This window comes from Exophiala aquamarina (genome assembly GCF_000709125.1).
Source record: "Exophiala aquamarina CBS 119918 chromosome Unknown aczIA-supercont1.1, whole genome shotgun sequence".
In the NCBI taxonomy this organism is placed as follows: domain Eukaryota; kingdom Fungi; phylum Ascomycota; class Eurotiomycetes; order Chaetothyriales; family Herpotrichiellaceae; genus Exophiala; species Exophiala aquamarina.
In genome coordinates, this window is record NW_013550587.1 from 1246937 (window position 1) to 1274385 (window position 27449).

General features: G+C 50.4%; 10 protein-coding genes across 10 annotated transcripts; 6 read left to right on the forward strand and 4 right to left on the reverse strand.

Moving 5' to 3' along the window:
* Positions 1–236: 236 nt before the first annotated feature.
* Positions 237–2938, reverse strand: A1O9_00455 (chitin synthase 3; the record flags this gene model as incomplete). Its single annotated transcript, XM_013409618.1, has 2 exons — positions 237–2816; positions 2873–2938. 2 exons carry the CDS (start codon positions 2936–2938, stop codon positions 237–239), a joined length of 2646 nt encoding a protein of 881 aa, XP_013265072.1.
* Positions 2939–6454: 3516 nt separating this feature from the next.
* Positions 6455–7836, forward strand: A1O9_00456 (uncharacterized protein; the record flags this gene model as incomplete). The annotated part of the gene is made up of 2 exons (XM_013409619.1): positions 6455–6473; positions 6674–7836. 2 exons carry the CDS (start codon positions 6455–6457, stop codon positions 7834–7836), a joined length of 1182 nt encoding a protein of 393 aa, XP_013265073.1.
* Positions 7837–8309: 473 nt separating this feature from the next.
* Positions 8310–9896, forward strand: A1O9_00457 (DNA primase small subunit; the record flags this gene model as incomplete). Its single annotated transcript, XM_013409620.1, has 1 exon — positions 8310–9896. The coding sequence occupies one exon, from the start codon at positions 8310–8312 to the stop codon at positions 9894–9896; it is 1587 nt and encodes a 528-aa protein (XP_013265074.1).
* Positions 9897–10041: 145 nt separating this feature from the next.
* On the reverse strand, positions 10042–10788 carry A1O9_00458 (metal-dependent hydrolase; the record flags this gene model as incomplete). The annotated part of the gene is made up of 1 exon (XM_013409621.1): positions 10042–10788. One exon carries the CDS (start codon positions 10786–10788, stop codon positions 10042–10044), a length of 747 nt encoding a protein of 248 aa, XP_013265075.1.
* A 1929-nt stretch (positions 10789–12717) lies between these two features.
* On the forward strand, positions 12718–14017 carry A1O9_00459 (uncharacterized protein; the record flags this gene model as incomplete). Its single annotated transcript, XM_013409622.1, has 2 exons — positions 12718–13208; positions 13309–14017. The coding sequence occupies 2 exons, from the start codon at positions 12718–12720 to the stop codon at positions 14015–14017; spliced, it is 1200 nt and encodes a 399-aa protein (XP_013265076.1).
* Positions 14018–14871: 854 nt separating this feature from the next.
* Positions 14872–17470, forward strand: A1O9_00460 (uncharacterized protein; the record flags this gene model as incomplete). Its single annotated transcript, XM_013409623.1, has 7 exons — positions 14872–15277; positions 15331–15796; positions 15864–16076; positions 16123–16242; positions 16294–16518; positions 16565–16729; positions 16780–17470. The coding sequence occupies 7 exons, from the start codon at positions 14872–14874 to the stop codon at positions 17468–17470; spliced, it is 2286 nt and encodes a 761-aa protein (XP_013265077.1).
* Positions 17471–17479: 9 nt separating this feature from the next.
* Positions 17480–17668, reverse strand: A1O9_00461 (uncharacterized protein; the record flags this gene model as incomplete). The annotated part of the gene is made up of 1 exon (XM_013409624.1): positions 17480–17668. One exon carries the CDS (start codon positions 17666–17668, stop codon positions 17480–17482), a length of 189 nt encoding a protein of 62 aa, XP_013265078.1.
* A 2757-nt stretch (positions 17669–20425) lies between these two features.
* A1O9_00462 (uncharacterized protein) lies at positions 20426–22023 on the forward strand (the record flags this gene model as incomplete). Its single annotated transcript, XM_013409625.1, has 3 exons — positions 20426–21197; positions 21274–21602; positions 21694–22023. The coding sequence occupies 3 exons, from the start codon at positions 20426–20428 to the stop codon at positions 22021–22023; spliced, it is 1431 nt and encodes a 476-aa protein (XP_013265079.1).
* Positions 22024–22497: 474 nt separating this feature from the next.
* On the reverse strand, positions 22498–24305 carry A1O9_00463 (uncharacterized protein; the record flags this gene model as incomplete). Its single annotated transcript, XM_013409626.1, has 5 exons — positions 22498–22704; positions 22776–23458; positions 23509–23942; positions 23997–24059; positions 24115–24305. The coding sequence occupies 5 exons, from the start codon at positions 24303–24305 to the stop codon at positions 22498–22500; spliced, it is 1578 nt and encodes a 525-aa protein (XP_013265080.1).
* A 763-nt stretch (positions 24306–25068) lies between these two features.
* A1O9_00464 (uncharacterized protein) lies at positions 25069–26335 on the forward strand (the record flags this gene model as incomplete). Its single annotated transcript, XM_013409627.1, has 3 exons — positions 25069–25385; positions 25454–25925; positions 25976–26335. 3 exons carry the CDS (start codon positions 25069–25071, stop codon positions 26333–26335), a joined length of 1149 nt encoding a protein of 382 aa, XP_013265081.1.
* Positions 26336–27449: the final 1114 nt, after the last annotated feature.

Consider the following 27449-nt stretch of genomic DNA (forward strand, 5'->3'; position numbering starts at 1 on the left):
CCAATTTTCTGATCCCAAAACTCCATTATTTGGTCGCAGGAAGGACATCCTTTGCCATGTTCCTAATCTGTCGCGTCCGATCCAATTATCTCCTGGCAAAGCAGCACAACAGGCCTGTCCTTCCGAGGAACCAACAGCACCCGATAAATCGAATCAACGACAAGCATGCCGTCGTCCACAATAATACTCGGAAAAAGTTGTTGCTTCGATCTGTCGCTTGACTCTGCAAAAGAGGATTAGCGGAAGCGGCCCAAGGCATGGAGCGCACGACTTACGGTAAAACCAAACTGTTGCAAACTATCACTCGTGATTCCAATTGCGAGTAGACCATTTGAGAAGATCCATGTCGCCACAAGCCGGGTTCGGAAGTTCTTGTAGGAATCTTCCAAGTTTTTCTCTTCCTTTTCAACCGGGGGTACATATGGTGCTAATGCACGGCGAACGGTTGCCTCGAACTGACTATCAATGTCGGCTTGGGGTTTGTCGACTTCTTCAATCACTGCAACTTTGCCCTTCTCATCCTTGTTCGTCTTTGCAGATGGTAAAGCTTCTGCTTTATCCGAGCCCTTGGTTCCCCAGGAGACATCGTGCCAATTGCTAAAGGCGTAGATCATCAGAATGTTGATGAAGGACGGCATCAGTAAGAGATACTGGATGAAAGATGTAAACATGTGCCACGGGTCGAGATACATGAACGAAGCAATGAAGTAGAGTCCAAAAGTCGCAGCCAATGCGATGATGACAATTCCAGGTCCGCTCGAGGAAAAGAATGTCCTGATAAATTCGCTAGCACCTTGGTCGGTTATGATATCGGTCGTGTTTGTGGTGAAGGCTCGCACAACCAAGTACATTGACAGCACTATGACATATAACTGGATCACAGCGAACACCACAAACGAGATCATATAGGCGATTTTAGAACCCTTTGGTCGATTTCCGAGCGCCAGGATAAATTGAAGGAGCAGGAAGCCGAGGTAGAGATATTGCAGGATGGTATTGACGACTGGTGTGGCGGTTTTGCCAAAGGGAAAGGCTGTGTTGCCATTCTGATCACTAGGTTGGCCAACCAGGTCCATCAGAATCTTGGTGGTTAGCCAGAAAGCAGCGAGAGAAAACCAGGACAAGACGACCGAGACGATGTTGTAGATCATTTGTATGTGGAAAAAGATCATACGAATGATGTTGTGACCCGACTTGTACATCCGCGAGAAATGCATGAGCGAGTAGATGGAAGCGGCAAATGAGCCGTTGAGCCATCGGCGACGTTGACCGATGAATTCAGCAGCTCCTTCAGGAACATCAGTCTCACCGCGGGAAGCTTTGACGTAGCTGAGATGCCACTTGGAGCCAGCTTTCGCCACCAGTTCGAAACATAAGATACGATCCTCGGCCAAGAACATGTTTTTCTTGAAAATGTTCATGCCCTCAATACCTTTCTTGCCGAGCCTCGCCGACAGTGTGTGATCACCGTGGAAATATTGTTCGAGTGGGCGACCCATGATGGCTCTGAAACGGTATGCGGAGAAGGCACCAGGCAACACACTGACATAACCAAAAGAGGATTCAAGGGGCTTATCCAGAATGTTACTGATCTTGTACTCGAAATTTTGCGCAGCAACCAATGGATTTAGCAGTTTGCGACCGAAAGGACCACCACTACCCAACATGGCATGGATTTCACCACATGCGCCGCCGAGATCTTTGTCGTTGTAGAAGGCCTCCCAGAGTGCCAGGAGAGACTTTGGACCGGGTTTTGTGCCAGCGTCGAGGAGAATACAGACTTCAGGATTGAGGATGCGGCCAAATGCATTGAACAGCCAGCGATGGGAGTTGATCTTCTTGCTGTTCTTCTGCTTCAGACAGAAAATCATCTGCACGGGAGGTAGCGACGTAGCATCGTTATCGTTTGGTCGGATGAGTTGTTGATTGGCGGTGACTGAAAGTTGGGTGGTGTATTCGAAAATGTGGACCACAGTGTCTTTGCCATCCACGTCCTTCTTCATGACGCCATCTTGGTAGATACCAACCGTAGCGAGTAAATCTAGGGTGTTCTTGTCACAAGGGTCAATACCATCGAAGACGAGGCAGACGACAATCTTTTGCCATGCAGGACCACCTTTGTTCCAGAACTCGGACTTTTTGAGATTGACAATGTCGCGAATATTTTGCATGACACCATGGAGAGTGCGGGCAGTCAGGACTTTGTCTTCGTTGTAGTATGTGATGGCAATCAGCAACTCGGTATGTCTGTTATACATGGCTGGCCGCAGATTGTAACCGTTCTTCAACGTGAAATCATCAGGGTCACAGGTGGCAGCCGTGTAGCGCATATGCGTGAACTCTTCACTGCCGCCCTCAAGATCATTGCGATACTTGGCCTGAACGGCATTTTGAATGGCACTGGGGACTGGGTAGTCAATGCTGAGGACACTGCCTTGGACCAGCTTGACCTTTCTGGTAGCATATCTCTTGATTGTGCCATAGCCAGGGGCCTGTCGTTGCCGCCAGGCTTCGGTGGAGTCAGTCCGGTCATATGGTTCCTGTGGGGGACCGGTGGGGAAGCCAGCTTGAGAGTTGCTCATGCCATATCCTCCATCGTAGGGGTTATTTTGCTGGGCGCCGCCATATGTTGTCGTTGGCGCTCTGGATGCATCTCCGGCGGCGTACGATTCATTGAGGGTGTAGACCGACTCCTGGCCAGGAGTTAAGGGTCGAGTACGAGGGGGATTGTCGTACAGGGGTTGATGTGATGCGGTCTGGTGCAACAGCGAATGTTCGGCCTCATCGTCTGAAAGACGGCCGTCTCCTCGATATCCCTGGATCGCAGTCAGCGCTTCGATTCAGTTGTCTGTCGTCCATTGCTTGCACTTACACCTCCACCTCCAATATCGCTCAGCTGATGGCCTTGGTCGTAGCCTCCGCCATAGGGGTTTGCCATTGTGTGCTATGTGTGATACAGCTACACACAAGCAAGAGTGGTGGGTAGTTTCGAGGTCTGACCAGCTGGCTGGTTGGGACAATTTACGGAGAAGGCTGATATGCTGGGGGAGATGACAGCCGCCAGGGCCCGGAAGAGATGACTGATTTGATCTTGTACAGCAAAGAAAGTGGAATGACTGAGTGCGTAGCTGCAAAGGGAAGAGATCGTAGGTGGATGGTGAAGAAAGATAGATGACAAGCAAAGAGGAACAAAGAAACAAGATCTAAGAAAGCAGGATTCTTGGTGGCCCTGCGGAGTTGGAGTGCACGGATTGGGATGAAGGTGCAAGCAGCAGTGCATACGTAGCAGTTTAGTGGCGGCAGTGGTACTAACTAGTACTACGAGTAGGAATACTAATAGCAGTGAGCAGCAGTGAGCAGCAGCCGGAGAGCAGTAACCCAACCAGGACGAGAGGAGAGCCAGCGATGTTTCATATTCCTGGCTCCCTGCGTGAAGCGTGACTCGGCCATCCAGTGAGAGGCGGTCGGGCGGATTTGCGATGAGAACCCCTAAGAAAAAACAGAAGGGCCTCCGCCTCCCCTGAGTTGGGCACCTGAGAGTCGGTGGCCGGGACGACGCTCGGCGTCGTCTACGGGTAGCGGACTCCTACAGCTAGTCGTGCCATTTTCAGCTCCCATGTGCCTGCTGCAGTCAAACAGACGCTGACGATGCTCGTTCGCGTGAAGGCACCAATCGCGGTGTACGTTCGGCAGTTTCCTCGTGTTGAAGCTCTCGCCAGGCTGTGCTAGAAGCATTGATCACTACTCAGGTTTGGGCTTGCTGGCTACGCAACCAGGCCGTTCAGCTGGACCAACTGAATCAGGAAGGCTGAGATCCTTTTGGAGGGGATCGACGCCCATAGCACTGGCAACTGCTCGTACTTTCCCACTGCAAGATGCTTGCTTACCCTACTTCAGCCCTGCGATGCGAGCCACCAGGCCATCAGCTGAAGGCCCAAATCAGACAATATTGATCCTGACCGCTACTAATGACTGACGAGTAATTACTAACGACCGACTGACACAAGTGTCTGTTATCGCTGACATGCAGCGATTTTTGTGCTATTCCACGAAGACGTCCATATTTACTCGATGCATCTCCCGCAAAAATCTGAGACGTAGTTCTGGAACCCTGATCAAGCAAGCCCCTGAATATCTGGGGATGAAACACGTCTTCGAGAAAACCGGGCCCGTTGCTGTATGGATCTTAGAGTGCAATGGCTTCGACGCTTAGGCGGCAACAAGCGCTGTGGGTGGTCACCGGTAGCTACTCGTTACTGGTGCTGTATGAGTAGTGGGCGTGAAGTGGTCCGTGACTTGAAGGTTCATGCTCGTTGCGTCTTCCTGGGGGCTTAGCACCGCCTATTCCCCAAGATCGACAGTGGCTGATACCCCGATCCCCCCCGACCATGTCGACGAGCGCTCGTTTCTCCAGCATCAACCTCTTAAGCTGTAATGGAGACTACATAGAGAAGCTGGTACATACTCTACCTTGATCCTGATCGAGTGCATCTACTCAAATACGATAGAATAATCAAAGCCTCAATCGGACAACTATCGCGCTGACGAAAGTAAGTATCAACTACTTTCGGATTAATGTGCTCCTGTCATGACCGCCAATGCGTACGAGTACATTGTCCTACTATTGCGCGTGGTGTCTGGGTTATTATTTGCTCATGGAATGTCTTGCAGCAGCGCCACACTTAAGATTGCACAGATGCTATTTTCAGATCTTGCCGGCTATGTCAGGCCTACAGACACGGCGGTGCATTGCTCTCGCCACAAGCCCTGATTCTTTACACCAAACAAACTCATTTTTCCAAGTTTCATCTTCAAGTCTATGTGGAATGCGTGTACGAGGAATGCACAATTCACAAGATTGGTTTGTTCCTCTCAGGACATCCTGTACATAGAGTTATGGAAAGACACGTAAATCCACATGTACTATACAACTTGTCATCGTTTTCCCCTGATGAAAAATGGGAACTTCTCAGGCGCTGAGGCCTCCCAAGATGATGCTGGTATTGCAATAGTAGCACTTTGGCTCTATCATTATCATCCAGCCAGTTTCCTACGAGGTAGAATGCAAACATCCGGGAACCTCTCAGGAGTAATAAAAGAGACGACTCTTGCCAAACTCGACAAATCCTTATTGCTAGGTGGATTGATGCACGAGCGGCGATGAAGAGTATTTGCAGCTGTTACGGTGGTATTCAAATCGATGCCAGCCAACTTTCAGTGCTCCATGCTCTGTACTCCGTAATCCAGGTGGAATTGCTGGCTTTCCTGGGAGCAGATGGGTGGGCTGATGTTATATATCCAGCGTCCAGTCACAACCACTTCTACACAAAGAAATCTCGCTTGGTAGTATGGTGATCTGACGAACGCAGGAAAACGACATAAGCAAACGCTTCAGGGGATTCAAGTGTAAAGACTATTGTGTGAACAGGCAAGCTTAGGCGTGTTTGAAGGATTGACCAAGAGAAAGACAAGCATTTAGTGGCGTGCCAGGCCCCGCCCAGCACCTCCAGCAGCCTCCAACAGTTAGCTCCTAGCAGTCCTCCGTATCCCTGTCGGCTCGTTCTAGGGGCCAAAGGCGTCCTCATTCTTCCCTCTGGTCTTCTCTTGGGCTCCCGCGGGCCTCTCTGCTTGGTGCCGCGTAACATCTGCAAGCATTACAAGCGGGATCCACCCTGAAGCAGCAGTCCAGCTTCTTTGGTTGAGGGACACCCCTTCATTTCCCATTCCTCCACTGAGGGCATCCCACTCGGACCAAGCTGCTCCATCTCATCCCGCACCACCTTTTCCACCTACAAACCCAACCAGGCACATCCCAACGCCCATTTGCTCGCTCGTCCCTTCCCTCCTGTAAGCAAGGGCAGTCCAAGCCCAAAGCCCATCCATCCACCCATCCACCATCGCCAACGATCCCCTCCCACGCTGCATCTCGTCCCTTTGTCGAGTCGAGCTTCTCCAGATCTGCCACTGCTGATCATCAACTTCTCCTCCACCAACTCTCACTATCTTCAATCCCTTCACCAACTACTATTCGGTCATTTTCGCTCCATTCTTGACTTCGTTGTCGACGGTTGTCTCTCTTCGTTAACTGAGGCATTCCTCGCTGGTCCGCATTCTTTCACTCTCGCCTTCGCCTTTATCTTCACTTTCGCTCACTTTTTGTCACTTGTCGTCGAAATTACAAAGGCTTTCGATATTTCACCCGTTCGCATCTTCAGTTCTAGAGTTGACCTCGATCTCGTCTGCTTGATTGTGTGTTCCTGCGACCCTTATGACCTATCCTTACCGTTTCAAATCGAGCTGTTGAGGGACCTTGCAAGATATACCCCTTCTGAAAAGCGCAACGCCGTTTCAATAGCTCGTGTCGCTGGGCTGCACGACTTAGATCTACCGATTCGTCAAGTTGAGACTTAGACTAACTTCCCAGGGCCATTGAGCCTTCTTCAACTCAGTTGCCATGGCTTCTGAGACGTCATGTATGCCGTTTTTCTCCATGCTCATGGAGTCTGCTAATACGAGTGGGTAGTTTTCGACAACAAAAAACATCCCCTATTCAGGCGCTGCGTTCAATGCCCCCCCGATCCTCCAGCCTGCCCTCCCTGCAGCGTGGATGAAAGATGCTCCTTAAAAGCAGAATCTTGCGATTCATGTGCTTCGACCACTTGCGTTAAAATAGGTTCTTTACCTGGTCAGACAGCTCCTGAAAAGAAAACACCAATTGGTCCTATTGTTGGGGGAGTTATTGGCGGTCTTGCCGTTTTGGCTGTTATATCTTATCTGGTTTGGCGGTTTTGTCTGAGGAAGAAGCCTCGTGTCAACACTTGGGATCCACCGGAGAAACGAGATCAATCAACTTTGAGTCGTTCGGCCCGTCAATCCACCCGGTCTGCACATTCAATCGCATCTACCGTCTTCACGCGCGCCTCGAACGTGATTCAAATTGCCTACATTCCAGGCGTCACCGTCAGATCGCCCCCCGAGTCTCCTGGTCTTGTTCCACCCGTTCCTTCTCTTCCTGGAACCAGGTCTAATGCGTCAACGCCGCATATGGAGCAACACTTTTTCATGCCTGGAGACTTGAGAGACTCTACCTGGTCAGACACATCATTTGATCCACGCATCAGTATCGCACCAAGTCTTGCTCGCGACAGTGTCGCCGGTACCATCTACCAGAGCGATGCCATTGTACCTCCCATCCCCGCTCAACATGCATTCCGAGCCCAAGCAAACGTGGTCAGTGTCAAATCCGGCCCAACTACACCTTCCAGTGGTGCAACACCAAATATGCGAACACCCCAAATCCCGCAAGTGCCCAATCTAGGAAGCAGCAACAGCTCCATCGTTGCCAAAAATGCCGTTGCTCGACCCATTGAAATCAAGAAGGTCAGCTCAGGAACCCGGGTGCCTACTCTGGGAAATCTTGCCAAACAGGCATCACAAAAGTCTGGTACCCCGGACAGTTCTGAGAAGAAGACACCGGTTTTCTGGGAAGAAAAAGAAGTTGTGGTCAGTTCCGCTGCGACTACCCCCAACTCGGCTTTGGACTCTACTCCTGTCTCTCCTATCACAATTCCTCGACCGGCATTTGCCGGCCATACAGCGCGATCCTCAGGTGTTAGCTCTATATCTCCATTCCAAACTTCTACAACAGGAGGAACAACACACCGACATACGAACAGCAATAGCGCCACACTCAACGCTATGATCGAGGATGCCATTAACCGCGCCAGAGACCCCCAGCATATGGGAGCTCCTACACCTGCCGCACGACCTAACCTGATCAAACATGACTCTAGTCCGTTCTCAGACGCAAATGAGGTTAAGGAAAATATACCTTGATGTATTTATAGAAATTTTCATTTTCATTTGACCAATTGGGTATACGCCTGGAGGCATTCGATGATCAATTTGGATTGATCTGGACGATAGTCTATGTTAGCGAGATATGAGGCTTGTGTCTCTGAATCAAAGAACTATGGAACTTCCTGCCCCTTGACCCTTCTGTTTCCTTCGGCAGTAAACCTCGAACTTTGCCTTGCCCTCTCTGCGCAATAAAACCACAACGATAGCAAACGAGTTCCTGCACAGCAGCTGGTTCACGTCATTGATTGACGTTAACACGTGATTGTTCTTGGACTATGTACTGCGCTAGCATGTGCGCATGATTCAGGTACTAGCAGTAGCGCAGCTGACTTGACTCGGACGCGTTTCAATTAACGAGCACGCGTCTCCCACGCCCACTTCTATTTCCAGCTGTAACTTGCCCGTGCAATCGAATCACTTCAACCACGAAACTGGCACTGTCGAAGAAAATGGGCATCAAGATGGCAGAATCATCATCATCACCACGCGGTTCTTCACTTACAAGAGACAACGATGTTGTACTCCCAGATGCACCGGCAATTAGCACGCCAGTCAAGCCGGAAGACGACACCAACTCACGTGCAGCGGGTGTTGCACTCGAAGATTTGTTCGATGAAGACGATGATCAATTACAAGCTGAACTCGTGTTCACCAGCTCAAATACAATTCCTTCCTCTCCTCCTCAGCCAGCCTCAGATTCATCCTCACAGACTATCGCAGATACGCAGCAGGAGTCCTACTCAGATTCGGGCTTGATGAAACAATTCTACTCTCGATTCTTCCCCTTTCGATCGCTCTTTCAGTGGCTCAACCACTCACCGAAGCCTGGGCCGGACTTCGGAAACCGAGAATTCGCCCTCACACTACAAAATGATGCGTACCTGCGATACCAATCCTACCCAAACTCTGACATGTTGAGGAAAGACATAATACGGCAAAACCCTTCTCGTTTCGAAATCGGGCCTGTCTATACCACAAACCCAAGGGATCGAAAGACTTTGCGAAAGAGCTCAATGTTTCGTCCGCTGAGCAAAGAGATTGTATTCGATATTGATTTGACAGATTACGATGACATTCGAAGTTGTTGCGTTAAGGCGAATATATGTTCAAAGTGCTGGGCATTTGCAACAATGGCAATCAAGGTCGTTGATGTTGCACTGAGGGATGATTTTGGTTTCGAACATATCATATGGATCTATTCCGGAAGACGTGGTGTCCATGCCTGGATCAGCGACAAAGAAGCCAGAGAACTAGATGATGATAAGCGGAAAGCAATCACTGGATACTTTGAGGTCCTGAGGGGAGGTACACAAAGTGGGAAGCGAGTGAATATCAAAAGACCACTACATCCTCACATTGTTCGAAGCCTTGAGATTCTCAAACCATACTTTCAGCAAGTTTTGGTCGACCAGGAACCATTTATGACTCAGGCCGGCCAAGAGAGACTCTTACAGTTGATTCCTGATAAGGCTCTTGGTGATGCCCTGGCAAAGAAATGGGCCAGCAGCCCAGATCGTCCCAGTACTCGAAAATGGGCCGACATTGACTCCCTGGCAGCTACTGGTGTTAGCAAGAGTCTTGACACCAAGGCGTTGATGGAAGCGAAACAGGATATTCTGTTAGAGTACACTTACCCGAGACTCGATGTGGAAGTCGGAAAGAAGCGTATCCATTTGTTGAAAAGTCCCTTCGTCGTGCATCCGGGCACCGGAAGGGTGTGTGTACCTATCACGACTGGAGGTGACATGAAACGAGCAGAGGCCTTTGACCCCTTCTCGGTACCGAAAGTCACTGATCTTTTCCGGGAAGTGGATCTGTTCAGCAGTACTACCGAGGGCGAGGAGCAACATCAAAATGGGTCAGCTGAAGATAGAGTCACGCCGAGGAAGATAAATGACTGGGAGAAGACGAGCCTCAGACCATATGTTGAGATGTTCGATGTCTTTGTCAAAGGTCTGCTGAAAAGTGAGATGACACGAGTCAAGAGGGAAAGGGACGAGGAAGGAGTAACGGGAACAGATGGGATGGAATTCTAAAATCTGCCAATGCACAGGTGGTATCGACGCAACGGAAGCGTTGAATGATGAATGTATGGCGTAAAGGACAGGACAGGGAATTACTCATCTACCGAGTTAGATAGCATTATTGTTGGCAGCCAATGGTTGAGGTACTCTGTTTCCATCAGAGCGACGCCCGTGGCGACGAAGGGGCTTTCGGATCCTCCAATTTAAACACTCTCTTCGCATTCCCGCCCATGAAATCCTCGAGAACGTTCCGCCTCAGCTGTCCCTCGGCCTTCACCCTCCCATCAATCAAATCACGCTCAACGCTCTCCACACAAGCCTTCCAGCCCAATTGCGGAAAATTTGTCCCAAACAGCACCTTCTTCCTGCCCGTCGTGTTCACAAACGTAACCAGCTCGGGCGGGTAATACTTCGGCAAATACGCGCTGGTATCGATATACACATTCTCATGCTTCCAAGCTACAGCAACCATCTCCGCGGTCCACGGGTATCCAATATGCCCACACACGATCTTCAGTTGTGGGAATTTCAGCGCGATGGCGTCGATGTACGGGATCGGCCGCCCGGTCTCGCTGGGGCACAGGGGCCCCGTGTGCCCGACCTGCGTGCAGAAGGGGACGTCGAGCTCGATGCACTTGATGTACAGTGGCCAATAGTGCGCATCTGTCGGGGCGAGGTTCCACAACCAGGGAACAATGCGTAGGCCTTTGAAGCCTTCTTTGACGATATAGTGCTCCAACTCCTTGACGGCGCCGACTGGGTCCAAGAGGTCGACTGACGCGAGCCCGAAGATCCGCGTGGGATAGGCCCGTGTGTACTGTGCTACGTCCTCGTTCGAGAAAATCGTCTTTCCCGGTCGCCGCCACGACGCGAGGCATATTTGGGACACGCCTCCCGCGTCCATCATTGAGATCAGCTTGGAGGGGCTGAGGCGCTCGCGCATAAGCGCTGGGTCAACATGGCTTTGTGAGAAGAGTCGATCGACTTCGGGAAGCTAGATACATTCTTGTTGTCAATCTCCTAGGCGTTCTTTCTTTCTTTCCCACCAAGGGGACGGACAGAGATTACTTGTGCGTCTTACTCCTGCGTAATGAGCACTCTTTAAGAGTACAATTTGATTCAGGGACGCGTGGGCGGATTGGATTTGAGAAACTTACTCCCTCGGCGGCCGTCGGATTCGCCCACGCATCGACGATATACATGGCCAAAATCTGTTGAACGTAAAGTGAGATTGATTGACCGCTACAACGGTGGCTGTCAATGTGGTGACTCTGACAAACCTTTGTTACTCCTCACTCCGCCAGAGAAGAAGTCACATATAAATAAATACCTCGTCGCGAAACACTTCCCTTTTTGGCTTCGAGAGTCAAGTTTTCCCTCGAGCCTCGGTAAAATATGGGCATAAGGCTGCGAGTAAGCGGCAGGGAGGGGCGTCTTGCGTCTTGCTCAATTGTTCGTATTCGCTTTCCACAATACGGTCGCACTACTGCAGCGTACAATTAGTCATTTACTTGGGCATTTTGCAACCTCACTCTATGTAACCAGTTGGGATGGATATCTGGACAATCGCTGAAGTGAACATGATAAATAGTTGCTATCGGCTTTTGACATCGTTGAAAGTGGCTGGCTGTCTTGAGCGTCGACATGCCCTGTTGACCAATATCCATCTCTGTGAATTCTCGATTCGCCTGTGGACGATAGTAGCCTTGCAACAGCGACAAACCGACGTCATAATTCGTTATGCTATGCTCATGCACATGATCTCACATGGAAAACAGGTCTCGTATATGTTTGTATTACTCACCCGGCGTGCGGACGAAGAAAAGCTCCGGGAGTCCGCAATTCCTCCCCTAGGCGAAACCCTGGGAGAGAGTCGCTTGGTCATCCATGAGGCATCCTATCGACGGGATTGGCCCTTTGCGATCCCTGGACCCAACAAACTTCGAGTAGATCTTAAGGGACAACTGCACTAATTAATAGCCAGTACTACAATGCCACGCGGGATATGTTAAAAGCTGGACGAGGCAGAGACATATGCCACTCCTTTTTTCCAAGAGCCTTATAATGAGTGCAGCACTTGGCACTTGATCTATTTAATTTCCCGAAGGAATTCATCCATGTTGAATAGCCACATTGACGGGTGCCTGGCTCGCCCGTAGTATCGCCAACTAGGCCGAATTAGTGGAAGACTCACTGTACGAAACCCTTTCAATCACGAACAGCGGTGGAGGCGGAATTCCTGCCTGTGAATCGTTGGATCCTTTTTGGCATTCCAACTTCCTTTCATGGAACGACCTCGCGAGCAAATTCAAAGAGCGAATGTTGTACAGGTAAGGATGCCATTGTCGCGCTGAATATTCCTAGCGAAGTCAAATCGTCTTTGAAAGTAACAATGACTAGAGCTGTGACCTGTGCCGGCTCAAGAAGCGGCGATGTGATTTGAAGGAAGGGGTGTCACGCTGTTCATCGTGTACGAAATCGAAGTCGGTGTGTCAGATCACTCATGTCGCGAAGCCGCGCGAGAAAAAGAAGAAGTGCATGTCTCCATTCGAAGTGTTGCAGTGGCTAACATAGAAGCACCAGGAAGCAGATCGAGGGCCTCGAGGATCGACTTAAGAGTCTTGAGCAGCTGATCCGAAGTTCCTTAGTGGCCCCTCAGGATCCGAAGCCACACATCGAGGAGTTTAATGCACGAACACCCGAATCATTGGACTCGTCGCTTAGGTCGATAGAGGCGTTTGCATTGCGATCGATTTCGCATCAAGGCAACTTTCATGCTCAAACTTCTAATGATGCACCAGTCACACGACCAAATAATAGCGTTGGATCCTCAATGCCGAGCTCTATGTTGCTGTCGACCTCAGACACGCTCGACTTCTGGTCTGACACTGCTGCTCAGCAGATCGAGCTGGGACAGCATGGCCCTCCTGCAACAGCCATAGATCTGCAACCAAAGACGAAATGCGTCGGTGATAAGAAGTGCTCCATACCAGCTGCAGAAGCTGGGTTCTTCCTACTCCAAGAATACCTTGTCGACTTCAATGCTGCCGTACCACTATTCGATCGAGTCACCATAAGTACCTGTTTCGAAGACTGCTACAATGGCAGAGCCGAGGGCTCGGTAGTGTCTTGGATTGTGATGAAGCTGGTCTTGGCGATAGCTCACCGTTTACGTGCCATGAGCCCGCTTGGAGTAAGACAGGACACCGAGAGTGCAGACATATACCTGGCAGAGTCTTTGTCCGACCTCAGTGACCTCATCATGCTGCCTCCAAGCCTCATATTATGTCAGTGTTACATTGCGTTTGCGGTGGTGATCTCAACGTGAGTAGGCTTGTTTTCACATTGTGAAGGGATCATTCTTGCAGTCCTCGAGCACAATTCGGAGTGTTGAATAACCATACTAACTCTAATGCGTATGCAGGTCCTCCAATCCGAAGCCAGCTGCAACATTTATTTCCATGGCGCTACGCGTGACTCAAGATCTGCGCATCAATGATCCTTCTCCGATAACCAACATATCACCAAGGGAAAGGCTGCAACGACAACGAGTCTTCTGGATTGCCTTTCTTATGGATGCAGACCGGGGCTTGAAGGCTGGAAGAGCTCCGAGCATGAGTCCCGAGCTCATTACCATCGACCTCCCTGCGAGCGAGGATCCAGACGGGGCGGGAGAGATCTGTGCGATTGGCGGGGAGTTTCAGATGAATATCTTTCGTCTGCGTGCAGAGCTGTCTCTAATTATGGCTGAACTAATGGAGCTGTTGCAGACCCCGGAGGCGTCAAGAAACCCCCGATTCAATGGTGATCTGATGTGGCAGACTCTAGCGCTAAGACTGGACACATGGCGGGAACAATGGCCGGGTAAATTGACGGTTAATCAATTGCAGAAGCTCCTCCACCGATCAGATTTGGTCCACATAATTGCGGTCGAGGCTGGGGTTTTCAGCACCTTGTATCTGCTTCTAACGCCCCTTCAACCAGACACAGACTCGAAACGAAGAGCCTTTTCGCCCGAAGGACTGAAAGAACAACTTGCAAGACCACAGTCTCAGCAGCTGTATCATGATGCAAAGCGATTAGCCAGCCTGCTTAGCTCGGTCCCCGCCGGGGACGTGGCAATAAATTGGTAAGTGGCCCTGCCATTGAAGCGAGCGACTATTGTCGATAGGTTTGTTCGAGAAGTCACTGACATCCTCTGTTAGGCTGACTTCGGAGGCCGTTGCTGCTGCCCTGGCTGTAATTCTCTCATACATTGTCAGTAACCCGGAGGGCGCCACGGCAAGATCAGACCTCGCACTTGCCCAACCGGTATTGCACACTTTGAATCAGCTTAGCAGTGTGAGCAGCGACGATGACCTTGTCGGATTGCGGAACGTTTGCATTGATTTGTATCTAAAGGCGGAGAGCGCTTTGAAATAAAGGCCGCATGTTGTACATATGAGCTGGCCAAGGAGTGCCACAAGTTCAAAGCAAACTACAGTGACAGGGGAACGCCTCACCTCAAATCAACCTGCTCGGATTTTGACTTTCTTCCCTGTCGCTTGTATTTTTCATTTAGATTGACACGTTTTCGACGATAGCTAAGCCGTCTCCCGAAACGAACGACAAAGGCGTAGCAAGAGAATGTTTTAGTGTATGTTGCAGAGAATATTATCGAAAGGAGCGCGCGGTCCCCAACCTCCCTTGGCTTTTGCCTCTGCCAAGGCTCTGTATAGGGCGGCATTCTCATTATCCCTATCTGGCGCGCACGTGATCCACTAACTGAATATGTTCTAGGCAGTTCGCTAGTGGAAATGAACTCAGGACCTTGTGCACTTGTACCTAGGTACCGTACATTGTGCCCCGCATAGAATCTGAGGATCTTACAGCATCTGTATCTTCAGCTCGACAAATCCCAGCATGGGAAGCATAAGCAAACCTCTGCCGAGGCAACTCTAATACCAATCATCATGCTGCATGTTCCCAAATCAATTGCTGATGCACAATGTCCTTGAACTTGGGTTCGACCGATGAAGCACAATCGAAGAGAGGAAAGCACGTTACCACCGCGTGCTCCAACTGTAGGCGCCGAAAAATAAAGTGCGATGGCGCTGCACCTCGGTGCTCTAACTGTGTCCTGTACGAGCAGGAATGTGTCTACCAGCACGGGTTGGATAAACGAAAGATTGCGCCCAAAGAACGCTTGCTGGCCCTGACGACTTATTGCCAACAACTGGAGACTTTACTTGTCGAAAATGGCATCGCTCTACCAAGTCCACCTCCAATGCACCATCAAGTGGACCTTGGTAATTATTACTCATTATCGCTTGCACAGTCGAAGAGCAGTCCGCCAGACCTTGACACAACTATACCCAAGTTCGTGCCTGACCACGCAATAGGCACGTGGCCACGTAAGTCAACATTCTTCATTCTTGAGACCTTGTTGATCTTAGGTCTTCTCAAGATCTGTCAAACACTACACTTCCTGACGGCAACCTGTTGTCATATCAATCATCTCCTGACCAGGTAACCATCCCCAGCCAACACGGTGGCTCCAGCATCAACGGTGATTCTGAGGCTTTGATGGACCAATTATCTGGCCGGATTGGATCACTACAAATCGCAGAGGATGGCCAACTTCGCTTCTACGGCGCAACATCCAATCTGCATATCTTGCACAATGGTCCGATGTCGTTGTCGAAGTCGAAGTTTCGCTCAGCCTCCGAAGACGGTGCCAACCTGCTCATGGGTGGGGGAGTTGGGCACCACGTTGACGAAGAGCTCGAAGATCATTTGCTGAAGCTGTACCTGTGCTGGGAAGACCCCAGTATCCATGTAGTGAATGAGAGTGTCTTCTGGCGCGAACGGCGCAGATGCAAGGCGACCAATTCGTCAAGTTCCGTCTATTCAGAGGTTTTGACGAACGCAATGTGAGTCAAAATGCGACACGTCAAAAGTTGACGGTCATATTGCTGACATACATCTTTCTCATTATAGGTGCTCAATTGGCGCCACACTGACAACAAGGCACTGTCCAGACCTGCCAGAAAATCTCCCAGATTTCTTTGCTACGCGAGCGAAACTTCTGCTCGAGCTTGAAATGGATGCACCGACAATTTCTACCGTCCAGTCACTTGTTATACTAAGCGGCATAGAAGCTGCCTTGACTAGAGATGCTCGTGGGTGGCTAAACAGCGGTATGTCCCGGTTGTATAAGCTGAGTACAATCTAACAGGGGGTCAGGTATGGCAGTAAGACTGGCGGTCGATCTTGGCCTGCATCTTGATCCTCAGCCATATGTCGATGCCGGAATGATCCAAGAGGAAGAAGCAGCGGTCCGCAAAGTAGTCTGGAGTGGTGTTTTCGTCCATGATCGGTAATACATCCCATTGTCGATGCATGTGGCTGCTGACTTACATTATGCTAGGATGTGGAGCTTATACGTGGGGAGACCGGTTGGCTTGGACGACAAGAACATCACGGTCACATTTTCCGAGATCGATCCCAATTCATTGCAAGCACAAAAATATTGGTCGCCCTATATCGACGAAAGCGAAGGCCTGGACATGCCGAGTATGCTCGATCCAGTCGACGAGCTGGCAATCTGGAATGTGAAGCTGTGTGCAAACATGACCATCATCCGTGAGACATTGTAAGTCCCCTTGCAATTGTGTTAGACGTTCTTTTAACGGTCTCAGATACCCCGACGGATTGACGGATCCGAAAAGCCCAAGGCAACTCTATGACTTTGCCTGTGCCATGCGACTCACACTTTCACAGTGGCAAGTGGATCTCCCACTGTGTCTAAGGGTAGATGATTTCGATAACAATACTGTCTATCTTCCTCATGTTCTCCAAATCCAGTATGATCACTTCTCCATGAGATGGAGGCCAAGTTGCTCACAAACAATAGCATGCAGTATCATTGTATTCTCGTTATCACGACGCGGCCATTTTTTGCCTCAGCAAAGAAGCTCACCGGTCTTCTTCCTTCTGAGATTGCTGCCACCCGTGATGCTTGTACGAATTCCGCAAATTCAGTTGCGCGACTGCTTCAAATATACCGCCGGATCTACGGACTCAGGAGGATTAATATCCAAGCAGTCCACCTTATTTTTACGGTCACCTTGATACACGTGTTCACAGCCTGCGGCGCCACAGACCAAATTCGTAGCGATGTTGCATGGAAGAACCTGGAGATTTGCAGTCAAGCGCTCAGCGAAATAGGCTTGGCCTACAAGAACTCAGTAAGAGCTCTCGAAGTGATCATGGGCATGAAGAGCGAACTCCTGCGACGGTCTAGATCATCAAGGGCCAAACGACATAACCCCTGGAGCGAAAATGTTGACACAGAGTCTTATATGAGCAAAAAACGCAAAGGAAGCAACTCTGATGTGAACTTCGCTCGACGGAAATCTGCTTCCACAGAAACCAACCTTTCAACATTCGATCCTGGTATGTCTGACACTGGTCAGGCATTTAACTTCATGGACTCTAGCTTCGATGAGTTTTCTCTGGACGCGCTATTTTGGAGTGGCTTCAACAACCTGGACTTTCCTTCGCAGGAGACTCAATCCAATTTCCCCAATTCGGACGACGTCTGAAAGCTTGGTTTACATGTGACCAGAATGCAAGCCACCAGTGACTAGGATGTCACTTCCTGTCGTATATGCAGCAGCGTCACTTAGCAAATATCCAACAATAGTCTTGAGGTCCTCCCTTGCACCAAGACGCTGTAGAGGGACGGCGGAAGTAAATGCGGAAATGATCTCAGGGTTCGTAACGGCCAGCCCTGCCGTCATCTCTGTGGCGATAAATCCTGGAGACACAGAATTTACGCGAATTCCAGCAGGTCCGAGCTCTACAGAAAGTTGCTGGCAAAGAGCTTTGACTGCCCCTTTGGATGCACCATATATCCCAAGTCGCTGGGTGGGCAACGCAGCTCTCGCAGCGATGGAGGCTATCATAACAATGCTACCGCCTGTTTTCTGATCCTGCATGTGTCTTGCGGCCAGTTGGACTGCAAAATAGGTCCCCAGTACCTAAATATTCGTCAGCTTAAGCGGCTATTAGGGCGCTGAATGTTCCCTTTGTGAGACCAACATTGACATTGAGGATCCTTGCACTCTCTTCCCAAGTTGTATCCAGAAATGGCTTGTCTAAAACTATCCCGGCAGCCGTGACACTGAAATAATCAGTATGTCGGGATGTACATGGGGTATGATCACTACCAATTGTTTATCTGTCCAAAATCCTGCTGTGTTTGGTCGAAAGCCCGTGTTAAGCTTTCCTGATCGGTGACGTTTGTCCTAGACAAGGTTCGGTATCAGCATCAGCATTTCACGCTTGGGGTGATGTGTGTCCTACCGATAATACTTGAGACGAACACCGAAATCGTCAGTGATACTGAGAAGGTCTTCGCGGGGCTGCTCGAGGATGTCGAGTACGGCCACGTCGCTTCCTAACTCCGCTACGGCTCGAGCCAATGACAAGCCAATACCTCTCGCACCACCTGTCACAGTCACTCGTGAGAAACCTGGTGATGAACATCTTTACGTACCAGTGACAACAGTAACTCTGCCCTTTAAGGATAGCAGATCTTGTATTGATCTTTCCTTTGACTTGTTCATGGGGCTAAGTTGGGTTTGCTGGAAGGAATTCCCAGTCAAAGAACATTGATGGGCCTGGCTTGCACGATATTGACGTTCGGGTGGTGCCCTAAATCCTCGAGCCAGGATCAATGGTGGTCTGCCACTATGAAAGGAACTCCCCGGCTGTGTGCTTGTGAGAATCGTACTGGGAATATGACGGCGCTGGAGCTTCATTTTTGATTATCATTGGTGTTCTGCTGAATACACCAAGCCAAGTCCTTCAAGTGTGGGAGATTCATCTGTGGCCGTTGTTGAGATCAACATACCCCGGATTGGCAGTGTACTCCAAGTTTTGACATGAAACACCCAACTCGAACGAATATGTCTCATTCTCTGTACACTTTGTCGGCTGTGGATCTTGAAGGCCTACATTGCCGCGGAATTCGAAACCCGTTGCTTGGAATACTATGTCACGTGGGCCAAGTACGGGCTATTACGCCTGAGCCTCTCATGAAGTACTGTGTAAGCTCACACGATACAAGTTCGGCTTGGGTATCTCAGATGGACTGTGCCTAGACTTGCGCCCCTTAACGTTCTGATACTGATCTCTTCTGAGGCCCCAACGGAAATTATTGGGTAAAGAGATGCTGCACATGATACCGAGGCAGCATGGCTCTCTCGATCAACATAAGTGACGAGGTCAGTCATGATTGAGCACTCAAGTCCTGCTCCAAACTCAGTCGCGATCCTTGCTTTCAGTCTTTGATACCCCATATCTTTGGATTGTGAGAGAGTAGCCAGGAGCCTCGACCCGGGACTTTGGTTCGTCCAATCAATGCAGAATACCAAGGACAAGCCTTCACTGAAGCTGCTCCTCCCAGCCTCGCTGGGAGGAGAACTCAATAGGACCAGACTTGGAGTTCTGCGAGCTATGACTACCACATGTGCCTGTCACCCCAATTTTCTCTCACTGAGGCTTCTCGACACTTCGTGTACAAGGGCCATGTTTCACGCAATCTCCATCATTTACGATCGAGAATTGTCGTATTGCATCCAGTCAAACAGACGGTCGAGACAAAGTTAGGCATATCACCACTCGCTGTGCCCCATTGCCGCCATAGCCTCTCAGTCTAGACATATCATGAACGATGGTAGAACAACCAGACACGCTTTCAATAAACGTCACTTGATACTAGAGTCGAAGCGAGCAACACGTTGCTCCCACCATGGAGTCGCCCCCGGGCTGGTGAGACGGCATACAAAATGCATCTTATGTATTCATTGAATAGTGGGAGCTATGCGGTGAAGACCAAACCTCATACATACGGCGTCTGACGTTGAGGTCTAGACTTTTCCTCTTCCACGCCGACGATCTAGAAGAATCAACTCTCTTGCTAGGCTAGCCATCGGGGTCATCGACTTGAACACTTTGCAGAAAGTGCAAACAAAAAGACTCATGTATCAATCGAGCCTCCATTGAATTCTCGTGGCGATACCGGAAGCAGAACCTTTTGGGGAGACGAAGGAGGTCGTGGTGGGAAACTCAATGCTGGTGCGATCAAATTCCCCGGGAATTGAAACCCGCATCAGCAATCCGCAGCTCAAACTGCGGGGAGACACCTATCAGCGAATAACGAATCTCCAGCCATGCATCCACCTTCTCCTTGCGGGGTATGGGCGACCTTATAAGCGAGGCGTTCTGTACCATGTTCCTTCAGACGTATCTCGACATAAAGCCTTGTTGCTGCATCGCATAAGTCGACAATCCAACTCCTTCTCTCCTTACACCTCTATACCTTTCTACCAACCCCTGTGAGAATTACGAACCTTGTCAACATGTATCTCAAAACCGTCAAGGGTAGATTACTCTACCGCATAATGAGCATATGCTGTGCATTGGTACGTGGCCAGCTATTAGCCCATCACCAATATACTGCACAATCGCTAACTCCAAGGTAGTCATTCTGCATGTATGGATACGATGCCGGCGTATTGGGCGGTGTGCAAACAACAAAGCCCTTTCTCGACGCCATCGGCAACCCCACAGGCACGTATGTCATTCCGATGATTGCCTCTTCATACACCCTGGCGGCGGCCGTCTGCTCTCTCGCCGTCACCATGCTCGGCATGCCCCTCGGGCGCCGAGGCTGCATCTTGATGGGCGATGGATTCGTCATCGTGGGCACGGCGATCCAAGCGTCAGCCATGTCTGTGCCACACATCATCGTCGGAAGGATCCTGTGTGGGTTCGGCATCGGTTTCATCTCGTGCTCGGTACCAACGTACATGGCAGAAATGAGTATTGATGAGAAAGAGCGCGGCCCCGAGGTCGCCGTCCAGTGCGTTTGGCTCATCTCCGGCGTCGCGCTGGCGTACTGGATCGATTTCGGATTCACACGCATGTCGAACCAGGTCTCCTGGAGGTTCCCCATCGCTTTCCAGGCCATCTTCGCCGTGATTTCGCTGTGTGGTCTCATTTTCTTGCCAGACACACCCAGGTGGTATTACGCACGAGGCAGAACCGCCGAGGGCGACGATGTCGTAATGCGCCTTCACGACCGTCCCCTTGACGATCCACGGGTCCAGGCCATGATCAACGAGATTCTCGCTGCCATCAAGTTGGAAGACCAAGACGAGCATAAATTCAACCCCATCGACCTGATCTGGGACAGAAGTGATTTGAGGGCGGGAAGGCGCATCAGAATCTCATTCATGATCCTGTCCTTGCAGCAAATGATGGGTGAGTCTTTTCCTTTCTCTTTCACAGCCTTGAACGTAAAAGATTCCTAAGACTGACACCTCCCTTTAACTCTCAGGAATCAATCTATCAGTATACTATTCAACCGTGATCTTCGACCAAGTCGGGCTATCACCATTCCTATCCCAGCTCCTCGCTGCAGTCATGAACACAGGCTTTGCCGCCGGCACGTTTCCCCTACCATGGACGATCGAGCGCGTCGGCCGCCGCAACGTCTTGATCTGGTCGGCGGCCCTCCTGACAGTGTGCATGATCGTCTTCGTCGCCATGATCGGCCTACCCAACCCGAGCACTGCAACGCAATGGGTCGCGGTCGGTGCAATCGTCGTCTACAACTTCGCCTTCGGCTACGGCTGGATTGGTGTCCCGTGGCTCTACGGCCCCGAGGTAAGTCAAGTCATCTTATTGTAGTAGCACCAAATCTCCTCTTTGCTTTCCAGAAGGACAAACAAGCTAACCTAGCCCTCTATGCTACCAGATCGCACCCCTCAAACTCCGTCACCTCGGCGGCGCGGCCGGCGCCTTCGGCGAATGGCTGTTCAGCTTCATCACGGTGTTCGCAGGCGGGATCGCACTCCAAAACGTCGGCTGGAAGATATGGCTGTGGATGCTGCTGTCGTGCGCCGCGGCCATTCCATTCGTCTATTTCCTGTGCCCTGAGACCACCGGAAAGACGCTTGAGGAGATTGACTTGATTTTCGCGAAGCCCGAGATCAGGGATAGTGCCGCAGCGGCCGGCACGATCCGGGATCATCGCCTCAGAGGGGCGGTTAAGGAGTTTGAATACGAGGAGAAAGAGGCGGTCTGAAAGAGAGAGAAAGGAATGCCATGGCATTTTCAGAAAGGAAAGGAACATTATTGGGAGAATCGCTGAATCTAAAAGGGCCACTAAGCGATCTGGCAGGACGCCTCGGCTACACCAGCCTTACCCCTTTCTTCGCTAGTGTGGCTGTACATAACTCTTGTAGATGAGTTTTTGGCATTAAAGATATTGATATTCAGATACGCCTCCAGTTAAGTGTGCCCTTGAGACTCCGTGCATGGTCGTATGGATAGAAACGCTAAAGTATCAACTGCGTGTCGGTCAGAAGCCCGGCTGAAGCTCTCTATTGAAATCCAGTTGCAAAGAGAGATCCGACATAGATCTCAAGAGCAAATTTGAACCCAGCTCGTATGTATGCACAGCTACTGTTCCTCGCGGCATTGCAGACAACCTCGCTGGCTACTCCGTAATCAAGTCGCAGGTTACTTCTCTTTCTCCCATACAGCATTCGAGTCGGGGTCATGCAGCTGTATCTGAGATCTCTTCGATTCTGAGCTTCCCCATCTTCCTCGGAGGAACCCTGTGTTGGAATAGATAGTCGATCTCCTGGAAGGTACGGTCTTTGAGTTCAGGGATGTAGAAATAGCTCCAGATTGTTCCGAGAAGGGAGGCGCCCCCGAAGACGAAGCCGACCTTGCCCTTCAGATTTGCTTTGTCAGGATTGACCTTGGAGCAGAGAAGTCAGTGGTGATTCTAGGCCTTCTGCCCCGAAAGAGGCTTACGAGCTTTGGACTTACCATATATGGTACAACGATGTTCATTAGTGTGCCAAAGACAGCTTGGCAAGCGGTTGCAAGGCCGATCGTCTTAGCTCGAAGTGCTGGGGTTGATACCTCTCCAAGGAGTGCAAAGGCAATCACACCGATGGTGATCTGGTAGATCAGTGCATACACCACCGTGCAGGATGCTTGGACCCAGCGAGCAGCAGAAGTACGGACGACATCTAATATGCCCATCAGGACCATGACAATTGTCATGCCAACCATGCCCCCAACGAACAACTTTCTGCGACCGACAGTGTTGATCACGCTCCAGGAGATTAGAACGCCAACCACACCACATGCGGTGACTCCAACACCAAGGTCGAAGGCATGGTTTAGCGGAATACCAGCAAGTTCAAAAAAGTATGTTGAAAAGCCGAGGGCGAAGACGATGCCTGAAAGATGTTGACACGCAAAGACCCCGACGGAGATGACAGTCCGAATTAAATTGGTCCCGCGGAAGCACTGGACCCAGCGTCCTGCTTGAGACAACTCGGTGTCTTCTTCGATGGTTCTGATGATCATAGCTAATCTGGGTCCGACATCAACATCCTTGCCGTGGAGGCGCTCGAGGCTTCGCTTCGCATCCTCGATGCGGTTCTGACGGACGTAGTGCCATGGCGACTCTGGCGCAAATGGGAGACCGATGATTAAGATTCCTCGAACTTTGTGAGTTTCAAACAATTCGAGGTAGGATTGCAGAACATACCGACGAACAAGAATTGGACCGCAAACGGACCCCGGAAGGCCCAATTGTCCTCACGGCCCCCAAACCCCTTGATAACGGCATTGGACAATAGCTGACCAATGACGATTGCAAAATTGATGCCACCAGTGACCATACCACGAATAACCACTGGCGCTACTTCAGAGCAATAGAGTGGACCGATGGTCAAGTAGAACCCAAGACCAATGCCGAGGATCAATTTTCCAATGAGAAAGGCTGGCCGGCTGGTCGCAAAGACTTCGCCAAAGATTCCGCCAGTGACGATCACAAGCCCGATAAGGAGGGATCCCTTTCTGCCTACTCTGTCCGAGATGTATGAACACGCGAAGCCACCAAAGAATTGCCCGACGCTGGAGATGCTGTTGAATCCAGACAGCCAGCTGGCAGGGATCACCGGCTCGCCCTCGTAGATGTAACTGACAGGGATGAGAAGATGGCCTTGAAAAGCTTTCCAATCATGGTATTCTTACCCGAAAGTGCGTCGAAATTGGGGTACTCCAACCATTGCACCATTGACTTGCGCATCGAAGCCCCTGTTCAAAAGTCGGTCAGCTTAATAAACGTCACAGGAAAAGGAAGTCGGCGCACCATCCAACAGCGCTAAAAGCAAAGAAGATGCACCAGAAGACGATCCTTTTGTTCTGGGTCAAGGCCCCCCAGACTGATAGGTTATGTTCTTCTTCGGCAGCAATTTGCGCCTGCTCGATTTTGGGAGGAACATCTTCTATGACAGAACCAATAGCCTTGTTCTCATGATGAAGGTCAACAGGCTTCTCCATGATGGGGCCTTAGCGAATTATATGGATTGCCGGAAGCTGGAGGGTGTACAGAACGATGCCTTTGCGTAAGGACATGCTAAAGTCGAGAACACAAGTTCTATTTAACTGTTCTGTCATGTTGCTTCAGCCGTTCTATGCATATTCTAGAAAAGGTCTCTCAAGGTGTTAGAAGGGTGTGATCCCCAGCTGGGGATGCACAAAGCAGCGTATCCGGGATTCCGCACCGCCTGTCAGGGGAAAGTAGTGCAGAGGTTGGCAGCACTTGGGTAGCATTTGAGACGAAAGCGCCTTGGACGCTAACCCCCGCCCAAGATGACCAGCTGTGGCATGATGCCCTTTAGAGAGACACGTAGGATTAAGCCCAGAATGGACAAGTGGTGTTGCATTTACACCTTCTGAGCTCCTGGACCTTTCGGGCCTGGACCAAGGCTGTCAGGTATGGGCGTCGGCCTGGGTCGTATCGTGCTTGGAACGAAGTCTCTGAAACTGACTGTGAAGGTGTCCCGCAGATAGATATTGTGATTGTGTTGCTCAGATCACGACTGGGATTGTTTCGTGGCAATCAACTGACGCATCCCCCCCGCAATTGCGGGTGCAGTCAATTTTCCGGTTGGCTAGCTCGCGAATGAAAACTTCCTCCAGGATTCCGCTGACGCTTTAAAGATCCCCGGTAATCCGCTCCTCAACGTCGTTCAACCTGATAACTTTTCCCCAGATTCTCCCTGGAGATCGGGTGGAGAAGGGGTCGAAGCGCGCAACGAGCATGGAGAGCTCGCTTCGAAACATACTCCATTCCAACGAAGCAGATTTCGACCCTCAATTTCGACCTCGTGGCCCTTTATCAGTCCCTGATCAAGCGAGCGCCTCTTCGTTTGAACCACTAGAGGCTGACAACGCCTTGCCTGAGTCTAAGAAGCGAGCTGCTACGCGGATCAAGTCCTCATATCCGCGGAAGAGAGCTATACAAGCTTGCCAGAAGTGCCGTGTTCGGAGAACCAAATGTAATAACGAGAGACCATCATGCTCAAGTTGTTTGGCCATTGGCGCCGAATGCACCTACACGGAAGGCGACCACTCTAGGTATGTATTTAGGCGGCAGATCTTCGGTCCAAAAGCTCAAACGAAGGCCATTATCCTGACTGGGACAGCTTCGATTCTGCAAGCCTGGCAATATTGGACAAATTGAACACGATCGAAGAGCTCCTACGAAAAGGAAATGGGCAGGATCATGCTGTCCCGCCTCCACCAAGCAGTCTTGGAGACGAAAGCCGGGGAGCCTTGTCTCGGCTCAAGACCTTGAACTCACCCAGCCTAGAGAGAACGAAAGACCCCACTCCTTGCCATATGAACATTGAAGGGGTTCTGTCATGGTCTGTCTTTGATGATTTGAATCCAAATCTCGATCTCAAATCGCTTCTCAATACAACCGAGGATGGCCCTCAAGGAGGTTTGTTCATGGCGACGGAATTTGATGAGCATTTCTCTGAAGAGACGCTGGTCGCTCGCTTCATGGATAATGTGTTCATTTATAATCCAGTACTCGAGGAAGCAAAGATTCAACGATATATGCGTGATGCCCGCTTCAATGGCATAGGCTGGGATGCGCAATCATGTCTATTGGTACGTATTGTGCCCCGAGCGTGGTCTTGGTATTCTAATGGCCATTCAAGCTCCTCATATATGCCCATGGATCAGCTGTGGCGGCATTTGATGGCGGTCACCAACCTGATGCATCGTCATTCCGAAGCAGTCTGCAGTTCAAGCAATCGCAGTCCTTTTTCCATGCTGCACAGAAGAGAATGGGCCCTTTGCTTTGCAGGACTGGAGTGCTTGAAGCACAGTGTTTCTTCCTCGCCGGGGTCTACCTGATGGCAACATTGCGCCCAATGGAAGCTTGGAAAATGTTCGTGCAGGCACTTGCTTGCTGCCAGGCGTTTTATACCGGCAAAGGATCACCAGGGGTCGATCCAGAGGGGGAGCAGCGACTTAGGGAGAGTATATACTGGACTTGTTTCAAGTCCGAGCTGTAAGTTCTAACGATCAAGGTACTTCTGCTGCAAATCAAATGCTGATGGATGGCTGCTGACCAGAGAACTTCGCCTTGAGCTCAACGTGTCAGAGACCTCAATATGGGATCTGACATATCCTGCCTTCTTCCCTTCTCCCCCGGAGGGGCTTCGATCTCAAAGAGAGATAGTGTGGTATTTCTACTTAGCTGAGATCGCGCTTCGACGCCTTGGAAACAGGATCTTGAACTATAATTATGATACGAAACCATCGAGCTCGTTGTCAGCCGTAGTGGAAACCGTTCTCGGGTTCGAACAGCAAGCGGCAGATTGGATCCGCTCTCTTCCTCAGTCTCTTGAACTTGAATCACCCTCGGTAGGAGAAGAGAGCGAACTCCACCACTCGTTGAAGTTTATCCTCAAGGGGCACTTGCTTGATTGCTACGAGATGATGTATTGGCCCTTCGTCGTTACTGCCATAAACCCGGACTCCACAGACCGAACGTCAACATTGCCAACCTCGACAATGGATGCTTTAGTCCACAAGGCCTTGGCGATATGTGTGGAGCGTATCGACAAGAATGAGCAGGGATTCTACTACCGACATCATGGAACATGGCTAATGTTGCGTTCTTGCGCAAGAAGCGCATTTATTCTCCTCGGTGCAGCTCGGACAGAGAAGTTGACTCTTTTGATGCCAGAGGGGTGGCGTGAGGCGGTGGGGAAAGTGATTGAAATGCTCCGATTTTGGAGACGTGAAAGTAAAGACGTGGAAGACAGATTGCAGCTGATTGAAGCGCTGCTGGACGGGCTTACTTTTCATCGTTAACAAATGATGTGGTGTTTGGAAGAATAGGCGGTTTCAGAGGCCCCAATCTGGCCATATGAAAAGGACAAACAACAATAGATACATCATAGTATCAGATATCAGCAGCAATGACTGTCTCACGGGTAATGGGCAATTCCAGTGCTAATTGACAGCGCATATGAAGGCACGAGCAACAGGCACCTCGCACGGGGTTCAGGTGACTGTAACTTCGCCCCGTCTCCTTTCTCCTTCAAGTTTCTCTTCATTGCGTAAACTACCAAAGCGTGTACCAGGCCGTCTTTCCTCTCCGTTGCCTTCCTTTCCTTTGTC